This window comes from Homarus americanus, unplaced genomic scaffold (assembly GCF_018991925.1).
Source record: "Homarus americanus isolate GMGI-L3 unplaced genomic scaffold, GMGI_Hamer_2.0 scaffold22250, whole genome shotgun sequence".
NCBI classification, from domain to species: Eukaryota; Metazoa; Arthropoda; class Malacostraca; order Decapoda; family Nephropidae; genus Homarus; species Homarus americanus.
In genome coordinates this window covers 2,511,743-2,535,193 of record NW_024741189.1, presented here as the reverse complement: position 1 = coordinate 2,535,193, position 23,451 = coordinate 2,511,743, and the positions used below count along the sequence as shown (strand labels likewise).

Here is a 23,451-nt window from a genome sequence, read left to right as displayed (position 1 = left end):
ATGTACTGCTCAAGTTTTTCTTTCTGTACCTAAAAGCAGATATCAAATAGATTTTGAGTCAAGTGATGTGGAGAAAGAGAGAGAGAGAGAGAGAGAGAGAGAGAGAGAGAGAGAGAGAGAGAGAGAGAGAGAGAGAGAGAGAGAGAGAGAGAGAGAGAGAAAGAGAGAGAGAGAGAGAGAGAGAGAGAGAGAGAGAGAGAGAGAGAGAGAGAGAGAGAGAGAGAGAGAGAGAGAGAGAGAGAGAGAGAGAGAGAGAGAGAGAGAGAGAGAGAGAGAGAGAGAGAGAGAGAGAGAGAGAGAGAGAGAGAGAGAGAGAGAGAGAGAGAGAGAGAGAGAGAGAGAGAGAGAGAGAGAGAGAGAGAGAGAGAGAGAGAGAGAGAGAGAGAGAGAGAGAGAGAGAGAGAGAGAGAGAGAGAGAGAGAGAGAGAGAGAGAGAGAGAGAGAGAGAGAGAGAGAGAGAGAGAGAGAGAGAGAGAGAGAGAGAGAGAGAGAGAGAGAGAGAGAGAGAGAGAGAGAGAGAGAGAGAGAGAGAGAGAGAGAGAGAGAGAGAGAGAGAGAGAGAGAGAGAGAGAGAGAGAGAGAGAGAGAGAGAGAGAGAGAGAGAGAGAGAGAGAGAGAGAGAGAGAGAGAGAGAGAGAGAGAGAGAGAGAGAGAGAGAGAGAGAGAGAGAGAGAGAGAGAGAGAGAGAGAGAGAGAGAGAGAGAGAGAGAGAGAGAGAGAGAGAGAGAGAGAGAGAGAGAGAGAGAGAGAGAGAGAGAGAGAGAGAGAGAGAGAGAGAGAGAGAGAGAGAGAGAGAGAGAGAGAGAGAGAGAGAGAGAGAGAGAGAGAGAGAGAGAGAGAGAGAGAGAGAGAGAGAGAGAGAGAGAGAGAGAGAGAGAGAGAGAGAGAGAGAGAGAGAGAGAGAGAGAGAGAGAGAGAGAGAGAGAGAGAGAGAGAGAGAGAGAGAGAGAGAGAGAGAGAGAGAGAGAGAGAGAGAGAGAGAGAGAGAGAGAGAGAGAGAGAGAGAGAGAGAGAGAGAGAGAGAGAGAGAGAGAGAGAGAGAGAGAGAGAGAGAGAGAGAGAGAGAGAGAGAGAGAGAGAGAGAGAGAGAGAGAGAGAGAGAGAGAGAGAGAGAGAGAGAGAGAGAGAGAGAGAGAGAGAGAGAGATTTTTTTTTCATTGCATCATCCTAGATCTAAGAATGGTAGAGGGAAGAACTTACATATATTGGTGTGATGATTTGCACTGCATGGCATCAGCGAGCCTGTGTAGTCTGGACCGTAGGTATTGGTTGGCGGATTTTATGTTAACTGTGACATTTTCTGTGACATTATTAAATAAATATTCCCAAAATTATTTAAATGTGTCTTTCCTTGCTAAATGACTGTTAGATGTAAAGACAAAACAAGTTGTGAATGTTCCTACTAGTCATAACGGACAGTGGTGCCGTGTACTGTACGTACCTGTAGGATCCCTGTTCATGGGCTGCGCCACTACTGCCCATCCTGCGATCTACAGAAATTGTACCAGAAATTGCTTTGCAATCTACTGGTAGATCACAATTGACATTTTGGCCACCTCTGTTCTAAGGCATCATTACTACAATGGACAAACTAACTATTTTTGTGTTTTTACAGCTGGCTTATGATTACAAGTTTGATGAAGAGGAGGATCACAAAATTCCCTGTCTGTGTGGTGCAGAGAACTGTAGAAAATGGATGAATTAAGGAGTCCCGACAGAAAGTACAACGTCCCAAGTGGACCTCAATTTTTAGCAACAAAAGACAAAATGGAAACAGAAATTTAATGGGTTTGTCGTATAATATCTGTGCCTTGACACTTGAATACGCAGCATTACCAAACTCTTGTGACCTGTTTCGTACGATGAACTTATGGGTCATAGTTATTGCTTTGTTTACTTGACGAAATGAAAAGATAACCTCAATTATCTCGCCAAAGTATATAGTTAATAGTGGTGTGTGGAATTAAGACTTGATATAGTGTGTAATTTGATCTTTAAATATTTTTTTATATTTGTGTTTTCATGTGATTGAATGTTTGTAAATTACCTGTATATATGTAATATTTATGTGTATATATGCTTAAATGCATATATACACATACATTTGTGTTTGTGTGTGTGTGTGTGTGTTTATGCATGTATCCTAAAGTGAGTAAGTGCAAATATGTATGTTTGTGGATACAAAAGTGTGTGCATGTAAGAATGTATGTAGATGTTTGTGTATCAAATAGCTTGAATTGTATTAAATTAATTTATTTCTATTTGAAATGAAAAGTTTTCATGTATTGATGGTTGTGTCAAAACGTGGATAAAAGATTGTCTATTTAGAACCAGAAAATGTGACAGTGGGTCGGAAATGTTGACGTGGCGCCGAAGGTCAAAAAGAGTTAGATAACGTAATGCATTTATGAGACAAGCCATCATGTATGTGGTTGCTCGTTGTCTACATGGGTAAAGTTTCACTTTTCATGGCTGGCAGGAACAGACAAGCCAAGTGCCTTGTGCAAGGAAATCAGCTTTCCAAGTCAGGGATTGGATTTAAACATTTTGTGGCTGAAGTGCAATTCTTTGTCCGAAAGGAAATGTGATTTCTAGTGTTTACATTGAACTGGTCCAACTTTCCAATTTATGAATTGAGTGGCCTAAAAACGTTCTTCCATCACTTGTAAGACTGACTGTTATGAACATGGTACTACCATTCAGTAGCACTCTATCCATTGTAAAAATGTGATTGAGAGACTTTAATAGAGAGAAAGATGGCCCAGTTTATGTAAGTTGAATCTTAGTTATGAGGTGTATTTAAAATTTCTATCAACAATGGATCTATTTTCACACTAAAGGTTTAAAGACCATTACCATACTCCTTGGTGGCTCATTCTCTTATGTAAACATTTTATTATATAGAAAGAACTATTAAGTATCTTCAGCTCAAATACTGTATCAGATGCATTGTTCATGACTGTGACTTCCCATCCTGTTTCTTTTAATGGTCACCCATTCAATAGTGCATATTGCACTGGAGTAATAATTGTGTTACCTCAACAGAGTAGTGTGTGTCCAGTTATTGACTTTGCAGTAATTTTGGGGTCTATTTACCTTATAATAAAAGGATATTTTAAAGCCTTGATTGATACAAATAATTTGAATATAACACTACTATTAGCACCCATGAAATGCCCTGGTTATGTATTATTGAGTAAGGTGTATAGACAGTCTTATATTTTACTTAAGTAAAACTTTATGAATATATAAATTCTTTCATCAGTTACTGGACATAAATATTTCAAGTTAAATCTTTAAATATGTATTTTCAAAGCTTTTAGTAAACCTGTATTATTATTATTATTATGTATCTTTTTCTTGCTTTTGCATTTTGTTTCCCAGATGTTAATGGACAAGCATGCCAAAGCAATTAAAATATTAGTTTTTAACCTTATTGTTTTCTTCCATAAAATTAAGTTGTTGTCTGTGTTTTTAATGTAATTTATAATAATTTCCCTTTTATAAATCCTACTTAGAATTTTAAGGCATTTTAGGCATATTAAATACAGTAATATACATGGCATTGTCTATAGACCCTGTGCGATTAAGTAAGGGCATACGCAATACTGCCCATATCCCTGTGAATGTCGGTCAGTGAGTGGCTTGGTGGTGTGAGGAGTCTGGTATTGTAAGAACATATTCTTCCAGGTTAACATTTTTTGGCCAGCTTGTGTATTAGAGATTTTAGAGCATAGCACAGGTAGGAGGATGAGTCTTAGTTTAAACAGATTACCACAAGCTGTCGGGTAAATGTTAAGACAAATGTTTTATCTACTACACTTTTCTCCCTCAGCCACACCTGAACTCTCCCACCTTACCACGAGTGTATCATGTTGGATATTGAGTATTATGCCTGTCCTATCCTCGTGAATTATGTATTTTATCTGAAAATATTTGTATAATATAAGTAACCCAAGCATTCTCATGTTTGATGTGTTTCGTCAGGAGTCATAATGGCTCATGGATGTCCTGCTGTTTGTGTGGAATTCTGAAGCTGAACAATGTCAATATGTAAATATATTGTTGAATACAGTCAATAAATCATTTTTCATGTATTGCATAATTTTAAACCCTTTCATTGTACAATATCACAAATACATTTTGATCCAGGGTGCATCAAAGAATGATTTGTGTGACTTATAAAACTAAATTATTGCTAACTTCCCAGCCTGCCCAGTGTTAGAGGACCCTGGCAGACAAGGTAAGTTAATGGTTGCTCCCAGCCTGCCCAGTGTTAGGGGACCCTGGCAGACAAGGTAAGTTAATGGTTGCTCCCAGCCTGCCCAGTGTTAGAGGACCCTGGCAGACAAGGTAAGTTAATGGTTGCTCCCAGCCTGCCCAGTGTTAGAGGACCCTGGCAGACAAGGTAAGTTAATGGTTGTTCCCAGCCTGCCCAGTGTTAGAGGACCCTGGCAGACAAGGTAAGTTAATGGTTGTTCCCAGCCTGCCCAGTGTTAGAGGACCCTGGCAGACAAGGTAAGTTAATGGTTGTTCCCAGCCTGCCCAGTGTTAGAGGACCCTGGCAGACAAGCGTGTTAATGGTGTGTTAGAGTCTGCAGACAAGGTTAATGGTTGTTCCTAGCCTGCCCAGTGTTAGAGGACCCCTGGCAGACAAGGTAAGTTAATGGTTGCTCCCAGCCTGCCCAGTGTTAGAGGACCCTGGCAGACAAGGCAAGACGGTTGCTCCCAGCCTGCCCCACCGCAGACAAGGTAAGTTAATGGTTGCTCCCAGCCTGCCCAGTGTTAGAGGACCTGGCAGACAAGGTAAGTTAATTCCCAGCCTCCTGCCAAATGTTAGAGGACCCTGGCAGACAAGGTAAGTTAATGCTCCCAGCCTGCCCAGTGTTAGAGGACCCTGGCAGACAAGGTAAGTTAATGGTTGCTCCCAGCCTGCCCAGTGTTAGAGGACCCTGGCAGACAAGGTAAGTTAATGGTTGCTCCCAGCCTGCCCAGTGTTAGAGGACCCTGGCAGACAAGGTAAGTTAATGGTTGTTCCCAGCCTGCCCAGTGTTAGAGGACCCTGGCAGACAAGGTAAGTTAATGGTTGCTCCCAGCCTGCCCAGTGTTAGAGGACCCTGGCAGACAAGGTAAGTTAATGGTTGCTCCCAGCCTGCCCAGTGTTAGAGGACAAGGTAAGCGATGTATGTACAATGGCACGTCACTTTGTGATGAGTCAGCCAACCTGCGACCAGCATCCAGTAAACACTATTTAAAGTGTACCCTTTATTATCTAGTGTTCACCGTCATAACATACATTTGTCTGGGATAACTTCTCTTTCTGGTCACCTGTTTCATAATGCTCTCGCCCCTTTGCCATGGGTCCTATCTACTCTTCCAAGGACCTCTATGGCCTCGCTGAAGCAGCAGAGATTGTGGGATTCGATGAACCATGACTTGCAGCAACTCAGATGCCACAGCACTTCACTCATTCTCTTAGGTCTTTCAACACACCTGAACAGACATAAACACCTTAGCTCAATAGGTGAACCAGCTGCAGTCCTCTTTAACTATTATATTGCATAACCTAAGTGACCACACCAGTGATCCCTACCCTGTTGCCAGATGTATCTTGTTGTGGTAGCTGTTTTGATATATTGTTTTAATTATGTTCTGGATCTCTTTAAGTGGCAGGGCTTGATGTAAACACTTACAGCTGTTTTCTCTATTATTGAAGCAGTTATATACACACATAATAGTTTATACACTCATAATAGTTATATACACACATATAATAGTTATATACACACATATAATCTGAGAGAATAAATTATGAATTCTCTCCGGGGAAGTGTTGTGAATAACACTTGAGTTAAGTGTTTGACCTCCCTCGTCCAAGTGGTAATTGTCTACTGCTCTCTCACGGTGTTGAGAGAGGCGTGGGAGCTAGCCGGCTGTTTTGATTAATAGGCTGACCTGCGCTCAACTTTCGAGAGAGTTGCAAACCCAGCTGTCTGTCGCCAACAACATGTAGACTCACTTTGTGTTGGTGTTATTCATTTGGGTGAATATTTATGTGAAGCAAAGGTGCTGTTACACCTCTCAGCCACCACCAACTGATTTCACGTGGTTTAAATCCTAGGTATACCTAATCATGTTACAGTAAAGTGTGCTTTAGCTAAACTGTTGCATCTTGCACATGTTTTTTCAATGCCTTTTGGAGAGTTTTCCTGGAAATTATTGTGTATCTAGAGGACATTATCCTGTAACAAAATATCATAACAGTCAAGGAAATGACAAATATAATGGCAGGTATGATGAAACCAGGTAGGATAAATAAATAGGAAAAGAGTCCTGTAATGCAGTAAACTGTGTTTCATTAATGTAAGACAGAAGTTTAAGCTCATTAGAGACAAAGTGAAGGCTGCTGAAATTAGTATTCAGTAAAAATAGTATGGGTACCAGTTCAGAAGTAATGTTTGTGACAAATGCAAGATGATAGTGAGTAGACAAGGTTGTAATTGCATTACCACTGAGCTCACAATATTCTGGTGCTATATGATAACCTTCTTCTACTAAATGTTTCCATACATCCTGACATATGAGTATTACACTGGTTTGATTTGGGAAATAAATATATTGCACATTATTAACATGTGCATGAAACACTAACCTATGAGGTACTGGAGTGTATTCACATTGCTACAGAGCTGTAGAAGCAATAGTTTGTACCCTCGGAGAGTCCCTGGGGGTGCCACCACCCCTCGGAGACTCCCTGGGGGCGCTGCTGCCCCTGTGGGTGCCGCTGCCACTGGGGGTCTCCCTGGGCCACCAATGTCCCTGGGTGTATCACTGCCCTTAGGAGGGTCTCAGGGTGCGCCGCCATCATTGGAAGGATCCCTGGGGGCGCCGCTGTCCCTGGGTGTTCAGCCACTCTTGGAAGTGTCGCTGGGGATGCTGCTGCCCCTGAGAGGGTCCCTGGGTGCGGTGTCGCCCTTGGATGGGTCCCTGGGGGCGCTGCCGCCGCTGGGAAGGTCCTTGGGGGGAGTCAGCCATCTCTGGGAGGGTTTATGGGTGCGTTCATGGGTAAGTCTCCCTGGGGGCGCCGCTGCCCCTGGGGGAGTCACCACTCCTGGGAGGCCCCTGGGGGCGTTGCCGCCACTGAGAGGGCGCCGGGAGGCGCTGACGCCCCTGGGAGGGTCCCTTGGGGCGCCGCTGCCCCTTCATGGGCCCTGGGGGCGTCACCACACCTGGGAAACCCCCTGAGGGTGCTACCGCCATTGAGAGGGCCCTTGTGAGGGTCCATGCGGGCGCTGCTACACTTGTAAGGGCCCTGGGGGTCCCTGGAAGAGTCCCTGGGGGTGCAGCCGCCCATGGGAGGGTCTCTGGGTGTGCCGCTGCCCTTGGAAGAGTCTCTGGGGTTGCCGCCGCCCCTGGGTGTGCCGCCTCCGTCTGAAGGGTCCTGGAACGGTCCATAGGGGCGCTGCCATCCCTGGGAAGGTCGGTGGGAATCCTGCCACTTCTGGGAGGGTCACTGGGGGTGCTGCCACCCCTGGTTGGGTCCTTGAAGGCGTGACCACCCATGGGAGGGTCCCTGGTGGCTCTGCCACCCATGGATGGGTTCCTGGGATGGTCCCTAGGTTAATCGCCGCCCCTGGGAGGGTCTCTGTAGACCAGGGGTTCTCAACCAGGGGGGAATTTCCCCCCTCAGGTTTTCAGGGGGGGGAAACTGATACTAATATGGAAAAAATAAAGGATTTTCAGTATTATATGCATATTATTTGGAATGCACTTTTTGAGGCAGACAATCTTGGAAAGGAGGGGGGAATGACATTCTGACATATGGTGAAAGGGGTGCATGGGGCAAACAAGGTTGAGAACCACTGCTGTAGACGCTGCCATCTCTGGTATGTTCTCTGGGGGCGCCAGCACTACTGGGAGGGTCTCTAGGGGAACCGACGTCCCTGTGAGGGTCCCTAGGGGCGCTGCCGCCCTTGGGAAGGTCCCTGGGATTCCCCCGACCCTGGGGTTATCTGGGGCACAGCTGTTCCTGGTAGGATCCCTGGGAGCGCTTCTGTCCTGGTAGGGTTCCTGGGGGTGGTGGTGTCCCTGGGGCGCCGTCGTCCCTTGGAGGGTCCCTGGGATCACTACCGCCCCTTGGAGGTTCCCTGGGGCGCCGCCGTCCTTGGGAGACTCGCTGGGGGCTCCGCCAAAACTGGGTGTGTCACCACCCTTAGGAGGGTTCCTGGGTGCACCGCCCCCCTTGGAAGGGTCCATGGGGGCGCTACCATCCTGGGAAAGTCCCTGGGGGCGCTACTTCTCTTGGGAGGATCCCTAGGATAGTCCCTGGGGATGCAGCCGCCCCTGGGAGGGTTCCTGGGGGCACTGCCGCATCTGGGAGGGTCTGTGCGAAGGTCCCTGGGGGCGTTGCCGCCCCTGACAGGGTCACTGGGGGTGCCACCACCCCTTGAAAGTCCCCTGGAGGCACCGCTGCCCCTGGTAGAGCCTCGGGGAGTGCCAGACCTGCAGTAGTTTTTGCGCTATTTAGAACTCTGGGGGATGCAACGTTAAATAAATATACCGCCCATCACATTTCCATTATCATCGCATCATGAACAACGTAATGGAGAATAATATCCAACAGGAAAACATAAGTTGTGGTGGTGTGCTGACTGACTGCTCTCTCCTCCTATTGGCTGTAATTTGGTGGGTTAAAATAATAGTCCACCAATCCTAGTTAAGTAAGGAACAGCTGGAAGTATGTAATATATATTACACATCGACCAAGCATACCATTGGGGTCCCTGGGGGCCCTTGATAAGGTCCCTGGGAGGTTTGCTGTGCGGGCCACCGCCCCTGGCAGGGCCCATGGGAATGCTGCCGTCCCTGGGAAGGGTTTTGGGGTGCTGCCATGTCTGGGAGTGTCCCTGGTGGAACCGCCGCCCCAGGGATCGCCCCTTGGGGTGCCACCGCCCCTGAGAGAGCCCCTGGGGTCTCTGGCACCTCCGCCGCAACCGCCCGTGGGAGAGCCCCTGGGGCGCCAACATATCTGGCAGGATTTCTTGAGGCATCGCCGCCCCTGGAAAGGACTCTGCAAGCGCCGCAGCACCTGCAAGGATCCTTGGGGGCTGCGCCACCTCTGGGAGGGTCCCTGGGGGTGCCACTGCCCCTGGAACATAAAAACATAAGAATGGAGGAAACTGGAGTGGGCCTATTGGCCCATATTGGGTACTCCCATTTACACCCAACCCCTATTGCTTTTATATCCATCCAACCTATGTTTGAAGCTATCCAGCGTATTCAAGTTAATGATGATATTTGGTAGCTTGTTCCACTCATCCACTACGCTATTTCAACCAATGTTTACCTATTTCACGCCTAAATATAAATTTGTCTAATTTAAAACCATTGTTGCGAGTTCTCTCCTGGTTGGATAGTTTGAGTTCCTTTGTATTGTCCCTTTTATTTAGCCCTGACTTGCATTTATGCACCTCGATCATATCGCCCCTCACTCTATGTCTCTCGAGGCAGTGCAAATTAAGATACTTTAACCTGTCTCTGTACTCAAAGTTCCTAATGCCCGGGATTAGTCTTGTCATTCTCCTCTGAATTCTTTCCAAGGATTCTATATCCATTCTATAGTAAGGTGACCAGAACTGAACTGCGTAATCCAAGTGAGGTCTCACAAGTGCATGATTTAGTTTTAGGATGACCTCGCTAGTCTTGTAACGAACACTCCTTTGTATGAACCCAAGTACTTTATTAGCCTTGTTTCGAGCAAATACACATTGTTTACTTGGCTTAAGATTTCTACTTATCATTACTCCTAAATCTTTCTCGCAGTCGGATTTCTTAATAACATCGTTGTCCATCTGCTATCTGGTTTCTCTGTTTACATCTCCTAGACTAAGTACTTTACATTTGTCCACATTGAATTTCATCTGACATTTTTCAGACCAATCAAAAAAATTGCTTAGATCTTCTTGTAGTTTTGCGGAGTCCTCGTCACATTTCATTACACGCCCTATTTTAATCTCATTTGCAAATTTACCTATGTTGTTGTCTATGCCGATATCTATGTCGTTTATGTATTTAATAAATAATAATGGTCCAAGTCTGAGCCTTGGGATACTCCACTAGTGATGTTAGCTCGCCGGTATCTGACTGTATTGGTCCAATCTTTTCTCATGTTTTAGTTTGATACATTTGAAAGAAACCCTTGGGGTTAAGCTTCGCCCCACTTGTTACCTTCAGTTCATTATTCCTCTTTGCTTTTCTTATCTCAGTCTTAACCCTACCGGCCAATACCTTATAATAATCTCGGAGGTAAACTTCACCTCGATTTATTCTCCTACCTATAGCCTTCCTTTGTCCAATAATATTATTTAAATAATTATTTATCCATTTAGGGTCATTGCTGTCTGAAATGAGTTTTTTGTATGGTATGATCTGCCTTTGTGCATTAAGTAACTGTGAGAGGTTGGAGTCATAGACCACGTTCTTTGTAGACTTTATTCTAACAGTGTCAGCTGGTTACTGGCAACCGGGCGCTGCCAAAGACAAGCCCCCATCTCAACATGGGAAAACATATCGTACGATGGTACAATCTTACATCTCCCCCCCCAAGTTAAAAGGAAATGACAATGCACATTTGAACTAACAAAAGGAAAACAATGCATTCATAAAAACAACAATAATGCAGGAAAAACCAGTCAAACAAAGGAAAAAAAAAAACCTCTAAATTGATTTTACATCACATACACTACACCACGTAGTCCGTCAACCAGCCCGGAGGCCTACGGCCTCTCCTGGGCCTGGCCGCGCTCGACTGGGGAGGGGCCGTGGGTGTGAAGGAGGGCGCGGGTACGTAGGGCACAGCAGAAGGGGGGCCAGGAGGCACAGCTTGGTGCACCACCGGAGTAGTAGGCACAGGTGTGGAGCCGTTTCGCAGGTGGCGTCTGTTGCGGATGGACACCCTGCCACTGCCACTCAACCTGACGGCATACTGCCTGTGAGGGCGGGCTTCCACCACTATGCCTGTCCTGTCCCAGAGCTTGGTAGCTGCGTCCTGCACACGCACCTGCGTGCCCACGACTAGGGGAGCCAGCTGGCGGGATACCTCCCTCTGCGACAGGACCCCATCCTGGGTTTCGGCCAAGCGCACCTCCCTCATACGAAGTGCCCGCTGCCAGTGCTGGTCCACCTTATAGTGCTGTCTGGCCACGGGAACGCCGTCACGGAGCTGGCGGCCGGTGGCAAGTTGGGCGGGCGACTTGTTCACCCCCCGCAGAGGCGTGTTCAGGTACTGGAGGAGGGCCTGGGATGTCCTATCGCAGTCCAGGCTACCCCCGGGCCCAGTGTTATCCCTGAGGAGCCTCTTGACAGCCTTGACCCCAGCCTCTGCCCTGCCATTGGACTGGGGGAAGTGGGCCGACGAGAGGCGCACCTCGACCCCCCATGACTTGAGGAAATCTGTCATCTCAAGGCTGGCAAGGTTGGTACCTCCATCCGTGGAGATCTGCTCAGGTACCCCCCACCTCGTGAAGTAGGCCCACAGACTGGCAATGATTTTTCCAGAGGTGGCCTTGTTGGGAAAGTGGGCGATCTCCAGCCAACCTGTCAGTCGGTCAGCATATGCTAGGTACGTGCGGCCCTGCAGGTGGAACAAATCGGCCACCACTTGTTGAAAGGGATAGTCTGGCGCTGGGGTCAGAACCAACGACTCCGGAGGCTGGGAAGGGGCGTGGGTCTCGCAAGCAGCACACCGGGACCGATGATACTGCAGGTCACCCTCCATGCCAGGCCAATAGACAGACTGCCGGGCCCGCCTGAGCATTGAGTCGAGGCCCTGGTGCCCCACATGCAGGTTAACGGCGACCCGGTGGCGGAGGGAGTCGGGGATGACGAGGCGCACGCAGCCCTGGTCAAAGGTGTAGGTGACCAAACCCCTGACCACAGCCAACCTGTCCCTCACCGAGAAGTACGGGCGCAGACAGGTCACCTCCTGCGACTTGTGGGGGTGCCAGTCGCCCGCCAGCACCCTCGACACTAGAATCTGGTACACTGGGTCGTCCGCAGCCGCTTTGCACACTGTGTCTTCGTCCATAGTGATGCACCCATCCTGATCCAGTGCTGCGATTGTGACTGCACACACTGCAGCGCACAGGTCCTCCTCTTGGTCCATGTCTTCCGCATCAGGCGCCGCCCTGAGGGAGGGGAAGCGCGATAGGGCGTCAGCTGCACAATTCCGCTTCTCTGGCAAGTATTTGACCGTGAATCGGTACTGCAGGGTCTTCTCCTTGAGCCTGAACAGGCGCGGATTCGCCACATCCGTGAGGGCTCTGTCCCCTAGCAAGCCAACTAAGGGGCGGTGGTCCATCACCAGAATGAGGTTCGGGCAGCCAAGGAGGAACAGCCTGGCCTTGCGCAGGCACCACACCACAGCCAGGGCCTCCCCTTCTACTGCAGCATAACCGGCCTCGGCCGTGCTCAGATGTCGGCTACCACACAGAGCCAACCGCCACCCTCCTCTGCAGCAGAAGGGCGTCTCTGGAGAGGCACAGGCACAGTATTGTTGCAGGACGACGAAGCCGATGCCCTCCCTGCTCCAATCAGTGACAGCTGCCGTAGGCCTGGATTTGTCGTAGTACACCAAGCCGTCTCTGGCCAACTGACAGATGGTGTCCTGGGCCTGGCGAAACTTGAGCCGCAGCTGGTCGTCCCAATACACCTGCTTGCCCACTGGCTTCTTGAGGAGCTCACGGAAGGGCTCCATCACAGGTGCAGTGGCAAGGAAGGGAGCCAACTGGTTAACCAAGCCATGCCAGGACCTGATGTCAGTGATTGATGGCTGATCCGGCATGGGGAAGTCCTTGATGGCTGACAGACGTTGGGCAGTGGGCTGGTAGAGGTCCCACCCCAGGAGGAAACCCACAAACTCGGCTTCTCTCCTGCAGAACAAGAACTTTTCTGGTTTCAGCGTGATACCTGTGCGAGCGCAGGTCTCCAGAAAATCGTAAGTGTGCCAGAACGCCCCCTTCACACTGAGAGTGTCATCCACGCACTTGTACTTGCGGGGCACATCCTGAATAGCGTCGTCAAACCTCTTGGTGTAAGCATCTGACGCTGAGCAATGTCCCATGGGCGTCCTGCAGTATCGAAAACGGCCCCACGGCGTGATGAATGTGGTCAGGCGTCTACTCCCCTCCTCCAACTCCACTTGATGAAATCCCCAAAAGGCGTCGGCGACGGTTTTGAACGAGTGCACTGGCACCCCAGACACCATGTCGAATGGTGCAGGTGTGTGGTGCGTCTCCCTCAGACAGCTTGCATTGAGGCATTGGAAGTCCACAGTGCGCCTGGGCTGACCGTTTTTCTTGGCCACCACGACCATCCTGGCGCACCACTCCGTAGCCTCACCAGCAGGCACTGGCTGGATGACGCCTCTCCTGACGTCCTCCTCCAATTGGTCCTTCACCTCCGCTTCCCAGTGTTTCGGAACGGGAGCGGGTGTGTGACAGGCGTAGGGGGTCGTGCCGGGCGTCAGGTGGATACGGTGAGGGGGACCAGTCATGACTGGCAGTGGGGACCTGCTGGTGTTGAATGCGGTAGACGAAAAGTGTGTGAGTAGCCATGCCTCCAGCCTGGCCACATTCTCCTCCAAAGGAGGCAAGGGTATCTCAACTGGCCTCGGCAGGAAACGGCTGCTCTCAGGTAAAGGGTTCGGAGGTAGATCGTCGGCAGAGTGTTGCCCCCCTCCATCGCTCACGGCAGCCACAGCACGTCCATGGAGCGGGAAGTCGACAGGCACCAAGTTGAGGCACTTGCAGGCCTCCAATGACAGATAGAGGGCCTTGGCTGTCTGCACGAAGTAGACCTCCTGGACGGTGGACCCCTCGTCCACACCGAGGAGGCAGGGGGCGGACCCCAGACACTTGAGCTGTTTGTTTGCCACGTCCTTTAGGCCATTACGGGCCCGAAGTTGCCCCGGACACAAACCGATGTCCCGGAGCAGGGATGCACCTGCCACACACACCATAGCACCCATGTCAGCTACAGCCAGCACAGGGGTGGCGGGGGAATTGCCCCCGGCCTGGGACACGAACACTTGTAACCTGGGGTGGCGGGATAGCTGGGCTGTTGCCACTGTAACAGCGCCTGACACATCCACAGGAGCACTTAGGGCTGACTTACTCCTACAACACCTTTTGAAGTGGCCAACCTTACAGCAATTGCGACATGTAGCCCCACTTGCAGGGCAGTTACTTTTACCAGAGGCATGTGACATGCCGCAGTTACCACAGTGCACGCGACTGGGGTGTCGAGGTCGGGCGGCAGCTACCTCAGACTCACCGGTGACGTCATCACCAACCGCCACTGCCTCCGCGGCTGTTCCCACCACTGCCTGGCCAGACGTACGACACAATACACCAGCATCTCTCACTGCTGCCTCAAATAACATGCATTTGTTTCTAAGCACTTCAACACTATTATAACTAGAGTACCCCTGGAAAATTTCCCTTTTCAACACTGGGTTACTCAGGCCCACCATAACTTTACGTAATAGCATGTACTCAGAGAGGTCGTTATCACAGGTGGGACATTTAAATTCACACTCCACTGCCTCTGCGAAGCATCGTTGAAAATACCTTTTCATGGGCTCCTCTTCACCTTGTTTGCTGTTGAAAAACTCGTTCCATTTCACAGCTTGGTTTGAAGATTGAAGAACCATTCCACTGATGGCGTCCAGGGCTTCTTTGGGCGAGAGCTGCTCCCACTGACCGCTGGGGTATCTCGAGTCAATCACCCTTTGGAGTGCAGGGATGCAGTTCAGGCGAATGTGGAGTGTGGCCACCAGTTGTGACCACCCGTTCAACAGCACCCATGACTCCATGGACCGCCTCCATGTCTTAAACGCAGCTGCTGGCATTTCTGCCTCACACTTCTCTGGTACGACAGCTGCTGAGGGCTTCATGACCGGCATAGAAGCATGACCACCGCCAGCAACTAGAGACGCCATCTGAGCCATCACTGCACTCATGGCCTGCTGCTGGGCGCGCGTGGTGTTCCCCGCCGGTGTAGAGAAGCCCTGGCGTCCCCTTGAGGGCGTCGAGAATCGTGGATGTGTAGGGGCCATGTCAGCGTTCTTGTCAGGGCTGTAATGGCGTGTCGGGCCCAGACATATCCTACTCACTGCGCCATGTGAGAGGTTGGAGTCATAGACCACGTTCTTTGTAGACTTTATTCTAACAGCGTCAGCTGGTGACTGGCAACCGGGCGCTGCCAAAGACAAGCCCCATCTCAACATGGGAAAACATGTCGTACGATGGTACAATCTTACAGTAACTCATTATTTAAATTGTTGTGGAACTCGTGAACCTCAGATCTCGTGATCAGGTCATCCTCATATTTTGTGAGGATATCGTTGTCAGGTCTCCAGGTAATGTGAGGTCACCCTCTGTGGGTACATTGTGTGAGGTCGCCCTCTGTGGGTACATTGTGTGAGGTTACCTTACGTGTGGTCATGTAATCCATCCCCAAACGTGATACCCCTTCTCTCAGCTGCCTTTTCAACATATCAAAGTTTGCCCTTCTGAAATCGAGGACTTTAATGGAATTTTCCTTGCGACTGCCACTAAATTCTAATTAGAATCTTATTTATTTTTGATCGTTATAAGCAAGTTCGTTCCCTACCTCGACATTACTAATGAGGTTTTCTCTGTTTGACTGAACTAAATCGAGTACAGTATATTATTACCCCGGATGGGTTCAGTTATATGTTGAGTTAGAAAACAGTCCTGAACTATTTCAAGAAAATCCTCTGATTCTGAGTTACCCGTAAAGTCAATCCAATCTATTTGGCTAAAGTTAAAGTCGCCTACTATTCAGACTTTTCTATGCCTGGATGCCCTGAGCATTTCATCCCAGATAAGTCACTCATTAACTCTATTAAGATTAGGAGGTCTATATATTACTCCTGTGATTAATTTTTGCCTACCATCAGTTAATTCTATCCAAATTGTTTCTGTATTCAGTTCAATTTTTATTTCCTTATTTATTTTACACTTCAGATTATCCCTGACATAGATTGTTACTCTGCCTCCTTTCCTAATCTGCCTATCAGTATGGAATAATTTGTAACCTGCAATTTGGTATTCGAAAGGTAATTCACGTTAGTCTAAGTTTATCCATGTTTCGGTGAATGCTATTATATCGATTTTTTTCGGCGCTTACCAACGCCCTGATTTCATTCATTTTGTTTCTCGTACTTCTACTGTTTGCATAGTAGACATTTAAGTTAGTCATGATCTGAGTCCTCTCTTTGATACGTTTTGGCTTTAACTCCCTGCCTAATTTGGTTTTGTTATCATTCCTTGCACTATCTCCCTCTAACCTTACACTTTGTTTACCTGCTCCCACTGCAGTCTCCTCCACCCCCGTGCCCATATATTCCCCTAGCAGTTTAAAGACTTTGACATCTTATGAACTGTCCTCTCGAGAGAACCAGCCAGGGTTGCCACCCCATCCCTAGACAGATGCACCCCATCCCTAGCATAAAGGTCCCTTCTGCCGTAAAAGTTGTCCCAGTTGTCAATGAATGGGACTGATATTGATTTGCAATATCTGTCAAGACGGCCGTTGACACCAACTGCCTTCGACAACCATTCATTGCCAACTCTCCTTCAAGGCAGGACACTACATACGATAGGGATCCCTCCCTTCACCCAAATACGTTCTATAGCTGCCTTGAACTTATCAAGGAGCTCCTCACTCTTACACCTGCCAATATCATTGCCTCCTGCACTAAGGCAGATAATGGGTTTGTTCCCATTACCAGACAAGATATTGTCCATCTTGTCAACTATATCCCCCACCCCAGCTCCTAGCAAACAAACCCTCATCCTTTGTTTATTATTATCACAAAAAGCTCAATCCAGGTACCGTACTGGGAGTCACCAACAATTAAGGCTTTCGTACCTTCCTTGTCAGCCCTGTCCCTTGCTATGCTAATGTCCAATTCGTCTATCAAAGGACTAACAGAGTCTTTTTTCACCACCAGTTTGGTTGTTCCTCTCCTTACAACCTTCCATTCGCATGAGTTTTCGTCAGACAAGGGCTTTCCTTGTCTCGTGTCTTTTTCCTTCATCCTCGCTATCACTTCCTTTAATTTAAAGTTTTCTTCTTTGACCTTCACTAACTCAGCCAGTAGCTCAGCCCCCAGAAGGGCACAGCCCTGTTCACAAGTAGCACTAGCAATTATTGACAATTAATCCCCAGTTCACCACCCCTGGAAGGATCCCGTGGGGCCCCACAGTCCTTGGGAGGGTCCCTTTGGGTACCACCGTCCCTGGTAGGGTCTATGGAAGCGCCGCCGCCACTAAGAGAGCCCCTGGGAGTGCTGGCGCCCCTGAGAGAACCCCTGGGGACACCGCTGTCCCTGGGAGAGACCCTGGGGGTGTCGCCGTCCCTGGGAGGGCCCCTGGGAGAGCCGTTGTCCTTTTCATAGCCCCTGGTGGCGTCACCGCCCCGAAGAGGTCCCCTGGGAGTGCAGCAGTCCCTGCGAGAGCCCCTGGGGGTGCCGCCGTCCCGGGGAGAGCCCCTGAGAATGTCGCTGTCCCTGGCAGTGCCCCTGGAGGCTCCACCGTCTTTGAGAAGGCCCCTGGGAGTGCCACTGTCCCTGTGAGAGTACCTGGGGGTGCCAGCGCTCCTGGGAGCTTGTATTAGCCCCGGTCTTATTAGGCAGAAGTATTTATATAAATGTGGGTTAATTATATTAGACTTGTATAACTATCATCCCCTGTAACTTTCCACTAGCTATGAGGTAGCATGTTCAGAGCACGTGATAAGGTGTGTCCACGGGAAGTCGCATCACTTGGTGCTGAGCTAAGGATTAAGTAACCGGCTCTCTGGCACCTATTGCGGCAGTAGTTTGATTACCCGGACGAGAGGAAGATGTTATTTAGAGCCATCGTTGATATGCTTCCGTCGTTTCCTCGAGGGAGGACGTCGGATATATTTCTGCTCTCCGTCGAGGGTCCCAACTCAAGTTCACTCCCAGTCTCACATCAATCGGACGTATTTTAGAAGAGCTACTATAAGATAGCTTCCGTCCTCATTTAACACCCATAGCTACAGTGATTAAGTGTACATAGAAACCTTTTATGATAAACACACAAAAGGAACCTATTGGATTTCTTATTGAAGACCCAATAAACATTTATTAATTTTTTAGTTCGTCTAGAATATAAGGTAACTTGCTTCACAAGTGATTGTTACAAGTGGTGACAAGTAGTTGTTATACTTACGGTAACAGTAACCCAACAGATACACAGTTGGTAAAGGTAGAGAATATATTTATTCTCCCCATTACCATGTTATACACTGTTACTAAAAAGTTATAGTTACAAGCACCGTTGTCCCTGGGAGAGCCCCTGGTGGCGCCGCCGTCCTTGGGAGAGCTACTGTTCCTGGCAAGGGCCCTTATGGCGCCACCGCTCCTGAGAAGGTTCCTGGGAGCGTTGCTGTCCCTGGGAGAGCCCCTGGGGGCGCCGACATCCCTAGGAGAGCCCCTGGGGGAGCCGACGTCCCTGGGAGAGCACCTGGGGGCGCCGACGTCCCTGGGAGACCCCCTGGGGATGCCAGCGTCCCTGGCAGAGGCTTCTGGGGGTCCACCGTCCCTGGAAGGGCCCCTGGGGGCGCCACCGTCTCTGGGAGGGCCCTTGGTAGCGCGGCTGTCCCTGGGAGAGCACTTGCGTTCGCCACCGCCCCTAAGAGGGCCTGTGGAAGCTCTGCTGTCCCTGGAAGAGCCCCTGGGGGTGCCGACGTCCCTGGGAGAGCTTCTGGGGCTGCCAGCGCCCCTGGCAGGGCCCCTAGGTACGCCGCTGTTCCTGGGAGAGCCTTGGAGGCACCAGCGCCCCTGACAGGGGCCCTCGGGCGCCAGAGTTCCTTGCAGGGCCCCTGGAGGCGCCAGCGCCCCTGACAGGGCCCCTAGAGGCGCCGCCGTCTCTGGAAGAACCCCTGAGAGCGCCGTCGTCCCGAGGAGGGCCCTTGGGGGCGCCACCTTTCCTGAGAGGGCCCGTGGATGCTCCACCACCCCTAGAGGGCCCCTGTGGGCGCCACCGCCCCTGACACGGCCCCTGGGAAGTTAGCCGTTCCTGGGGAGGCCACTGGCTGTCCCTGGAAGGACCCCCGGGGGCGCCAGTGCCCCTGGCTGAGCCCCTGGGTGCACCAGCGTACCTGGTAGGGCCCGTGGGGCGCCCTGTCCTTGGCATAGCCCCGGGAGGCGCCGCTGTCCGTCAGAAAGCCCCTGGAGGTGCCGGCGTCCCTGGAAGGGTTCCTGGAGACGCCACCGTCCCTTGCAGGGCGCCTGGGAGGGCCGTCGTCCCTAGGAGGGCCCCTGGGGGTGCCGCCTTCCTTGAGAGGGCCTGTGGAGGCTCCACCACCTCTAGTGGGTCCCTGGGGTCGCCATCGCTCATGAGAGGGTCCCTTTGGGCGCCACCGCCTCTGGCACGGCCCTTGGGAAGCTAGCCGTCTTTGGGAGGGCCGCTGGAGGATCTACCGTCCCTGGGATGGTGTCTGGGATCGCCGCTGTCCCTGGGAGAGCCCCTGGGGGCGCCAGCGCCCATGGCAGCCTTGGGGCGCCACCCTTTTCTGACAGGGCCCTTGGGGGCATCGCCATCCCTGGGAGGGCTCCTGGGGGAGCCGCTGTCTTTGGGTGAGTCGTTTGGGCGCCGCCGTCCCTGGCAGGGTACCTGGGGACGCCGTCGCTCCTGGAAGTCCCTCTGGGGGTGCCACAGTCTATGGGAGGGTCTTTTGGGCGCTTGAGCCCCCGGAAGGGTCCCTGGGTGTTCCACCGCCCCTGGGAGGGTCCCTGGGAGCGGCGCCGTCGCTGGGAGAGTTTCTGGGGGCGTCGCCGCCCTTGGGATAGTCACTGCCTCTGAGAGGGCTCTTTGGGGGCGCCGTCACCGGCACCGTTAGGAGGTCTACTGGTGACTCTGTCGCCCTGGGAGCTCCTGGTGGCGCAGCTGTCTCTGGGAGAGTTTCCGAGGGTCCCTGGGGTGGTTCCTGGTGTCGGTTCCTTGGAGGGTCCTTAGAGGTGCCACCACCCCAGGAAGGGTCACTCAGGGCGCCTACGCCTTTAGCCGCCGCCACTGGGAGGGACCCCGGGGACGCCGCGGCTCCTGGAAAGGTCACTGGGAGCCGTCGCCCCTGGGAGGAGCCTTAGGGGCGGCGCCGTTCCTGGGAGGGTTTCTGGGTGTGCCGCCGCCGCCCCGGGGAGTGCCAGACCTGTAGGGACCCTGGGTGCAGTAGTTTTAGCGCTATTTAGAACTCTGGGGGATGCAACGTTAAATAAATATACCGCCCATCACATTTCCAGTATCATCGCATCATGAACAACGAAACGGAGAATAATATCCAACAGGAAAATATAAATAGTGGTGGTGTGCTGACTGACTGCTCTCTCCTCCTATTGGCTGTAATTTGGTGGGTTAAAATAATAGTCCACCAATCATAGTTAAGTAAGGGAAAGCTGGAAGTATGTAATATATATTACACATCGACCAAGCATACCATTGGGGTCCCTGAGGGCCCTTGGAAGGCCTGGGGGCACCGCCGTCCTTGGGGTCCTGGGGTGTACCGCCGCCCTGGGAGGTTCCTGGGGGTCACGCCGCCCTGGCCGTCCTGGGGACCCCGCCTCCTCTGGGATTTTCTATGAGGACGCCGCCGTCCCTTGGAGGGTCCCTGGTGGTTCCGCCAACCCTGGGATGGTCCCTGGGGGCGCCGACGTCCCTGGGAGGATCCCTTAAGAACATAAGAACGGAAGAAACTGCAGCGGGCCTATTGGCCCATACTGGGCAGTCCCATTCACACCCAGCCCTTATCACTCATATCTATCCAACCTATGTTTGAAGCTATTCAGCGTATTCGAGTTAATGATGATGTTTGGTAACTTGTTCCACTCGTCCACTACTCTATTTCCAAACCAATGTTTACCTATCTCGCGCCTAAATCTAAATTTGTCTAATTTAAAACCATTGTTACGAGTTCGCTCCAGGTTGGATAGTTTGAGTCCACCAATCATAGTTAAGAACCTAACCTAACCTATCCTAACCAAACCTAACCTAACCTACCCTAACCTAACCTAACCAAACCAAACTCGAACCTAACCTCACTTTCCAGACTTATCCCATAATTCAAAGCGTTTAGAACACCCCATAATTTTACCATTTTGCAACTTGGGAGGTCCTGGGGTACCGCCGCCCCTGGGAGGTTCCCTGGGGTCACAGCCGCCCCTGGCAGGTCCTGGTGACCCCGCCTCCTCTGGGATTTTCTATGAGGACGCCGCCGTCCCTTGGAGGGTCCCTGGTGGTTCCGCCAACCCTGGGATGGTCCCTGGGGGCGCCGACGTCCCTGGGAGGATCCCTTAAGAACATAAGAACGGAAGAAACTGCAGCGGGCCTATTGGCCCATACTGAACGATCCATTCACAACCCTTATCACTCATATATCTATCCAACCTATGTTTGAAGCTATTCAGCGTATTCGAGGTTAATGATGATGTTTGGTAACTTGTTTCACTCGTCCACTACTCTATTTCAAACCAATGTTTACCTATCTCGCGCCTAAATCTAAATTTGTCTAATTTAAAACCATTGTTACGAGTTCGATCCAGGTTGGAGAGTTTGAGTCCACCAATCAAAGTTAAGAACCTAACCTAACCTATCTAACCAAAACCTAACCTAACCTACCCTAACCTAACCTAACCAAACCAAACTCGAACCTAACCTCACTTTCCAGACTTATCCCATAATTCAAAGCGTTTAGAACACCCCATAATTTTACCATTTTGCAACTTTTTTCAACAATTTTCCTTTTTGCAATTTTTTCTTCTTCTGATACTGTCTCATCTTAATCTTCTCATTCAATTCTTCTTTTTTCTTTCAAAATTTTTTAGACTTATAACTTCGCCAGGGATTCGCTGGAAGCTTTGAATACGTAGGAACGCTTCACGTTCGTACGAACTCTAAAGTGAGCTTAAAAGTATGACAACCATCAGTACCCTCAACCAACCTAACAGAACCGAACCCAACCTAACCAGACCCAACCTAACCAGGCCCAACCAGCCAACCTAGCAACCCAACCCAGCCCAGCCACAACCACCCCAACCAGCAACCTTGTTACCCCCACCCACCCCACCCCTGCCAACCCCACCCTCTGCCCAATCAACCCAATGACCTAACCTATTTCATGACCCAACCCACACCCTGTTTTGTTATTTATTCCATTCCTAACCTAACTGTCGTGACAACCCTATTAAATATTGACCTAACCTATTGATATTATTACTTGTTGAACCCAGTTTTGACCCATCCTTGCAACCTAGCCTAACCTGACCTAACCTTCTTTTGTTATTGTTGAATAGCCCAGCCCATATTTAACCTTTCTTCTTGCTTCTTAACCCAAAGCTAGCTTAACCCCATAACCTAGCCCTAACCGCAACCTTCAACCTAACCTAGCAACCTTCTTTAAACTCTAGCCAGCCCAACCCAACCACAACCTAACCTAACCTAACCCCAGCAGCAGCAACTAACTAGCAACTAACAACCTCTTCCTCAACCTAGCAGCAGCAACTTCAACCCTAACCCTAACCTTATTTCCTTCTTCCTACCTTCCTTAATTCCTAACCTTAAAAACTGTTTTTATATGAGACTGGGGTCCGTTGGGGTTTTGTCCGGTCTCCAATATATATACACATCGACCACTCATGCCGTAGGGTCGCTGGGGGGTGGGCACGTTGCCCCTGGCAAGGTTCCTAGGGGCGCCACCGCCCTGGGGAGGATCCCTGGGGGTGCCGCCTTATGGGTGGTCCCAGAAGGTGCTGTCGCCTCTGTGAGGGTTCCTTTGCCACCCCCGTCCCTTGAAGGTCGCGCTGGGAGCGTAGGCGCTTCAGGGAGGGTCCGTGGGGCGCCGCCGCCTGGGGGTTTCTGGTTACGCTGCTGCACCTGGGAGGGTCCTTGGTGCCGTCGCCCCTGGAAGGGTCCTGGGGCGCCCGCGCCCTGGGAAGGTCCCTAGAGGCGCCACCGTCCCTGGAAGAGACTCTGGGGCATGACGTCTCTGGCAAGGTCCTTAGGAACGTCTGGTGCCCCTGGGATGGTCCCTGGGGGCGTCGCTGTGTTTTTGAGGGACCCTGGGGACGCCATCTTCCATGTGATGGTCCCTGAGAGCATCACCACCGCTGGAAGGGTCTCTGGGGCGCAGTCACCCCTGGGAGGCCCCTGGGGCTCTCTCTGGGAGGGATTCTGGGGGCATCACCGTAGCTGGGAGTGCCTGGGGGTATCACCGCTCCTGGGAGGCTCCCTGGGGTGGTTGCTGCCCCCTTGAGAAGTCCCACGGGGCCCCACCATCCTTGGGAGGGTTTCTGGGGGCAACGCCATCCTGAAAGGTCCCTGGCGGCGCAGCCGCCCCTGGAAG

General features: G+C 50.7%; 4 protein-coding genes across 9 annotated transcripts in view; 1 reads left to right on the top strand and 3 right to left on the bottom strand.

Moving 5' to 3' along the window:
* LOC121875635 (histone-lysine N-methyltransferase 2D-like) overlaps positions 1–4,097 on the top strand; it is a 55,025-nt gene extending 50,928 nt beyond the window's left edge. For all 6 annotated transcript variants that reach the window (XR_006090645.1, XM_042380246.1, XM_042380245.1 and 3 more), the window contains one exon: positions 1,616–4,097. Coding sequence is in view for 5 of the 6 variants with exons in the window: in XM_042380246.1 (XP_042236180.1) it covers positions 1,616–1,705 (90 nt within the window). In the remaining variant the exon portion in view is untranslated. The remainder of the gene's footprint in view (positions 1–1,615) is intronic.
* A 2,576-nt stretch (positions 4,098–6,673) lies between these two features.
* Positions 6,674–8,256, bottom strand: LOC121875661 (basic proline-rich protein-like). The gene is made up of 3 exons (XM_042380283.1): positions 7,849–8,256; positions 7,107–7,471; positions 6,674–7,016 (listed from the first exon to the last, which is right to left on the bottom strand). Exons 1-3 carry the CDS (start codon positions 8,254–8,256, stop codon positions 6,674–6,676), a joined length of 1,116 nt encoding a protein of 371 aa, XP_042236217.1.
* An 8,979-nt stretch (positions 8,257–17,235) lies between these two features.
* Positions 17,236–19,657, bottom strand: LOC121875660 (basic salivary proline-rich protein 2-like). Its single transcript, XM_042380282.1, has 4 exons — positions 19,538–19,657; positions 19,208–19,434; positions 18,579–19,115; positions 17,236–17,710 (listed from the first exon to the last, which is right to left on the bottom strand). Exons 1-4 carry the CDS (start codon positions 19,655–19,657, stop codon positions 17,236–17,238), a joined length of 1,359 nt encoding a protein of 452 aa, XP_042236216.1.
* Positions 19,658–19,776: 119 nt separating this feature from the next.
* Positions 19,777–22,350, bottom strand: LOC121875659 (basic salivary proline-rich protein 2-like). Its single transcript, XM_042380281.1, has 4 exons — positions 22,327–22,350; positions 21,205–21,390; positions 20,551–20,769; positions 19,777–20,187 (listed from the first exon to the last, which is right to left on the bottom strand). The coding sequence occupies exons 1-4, from the start codon at positions 22,348–22,350 to the stop codon at positions 19,777–19,779; spliced, it is 840 nt and encodes a 279-aa protein (XP_042236215.1).
* Between the last annotated feature and the right edge of the window lie 1,101 nt (positions 22,351–23,451).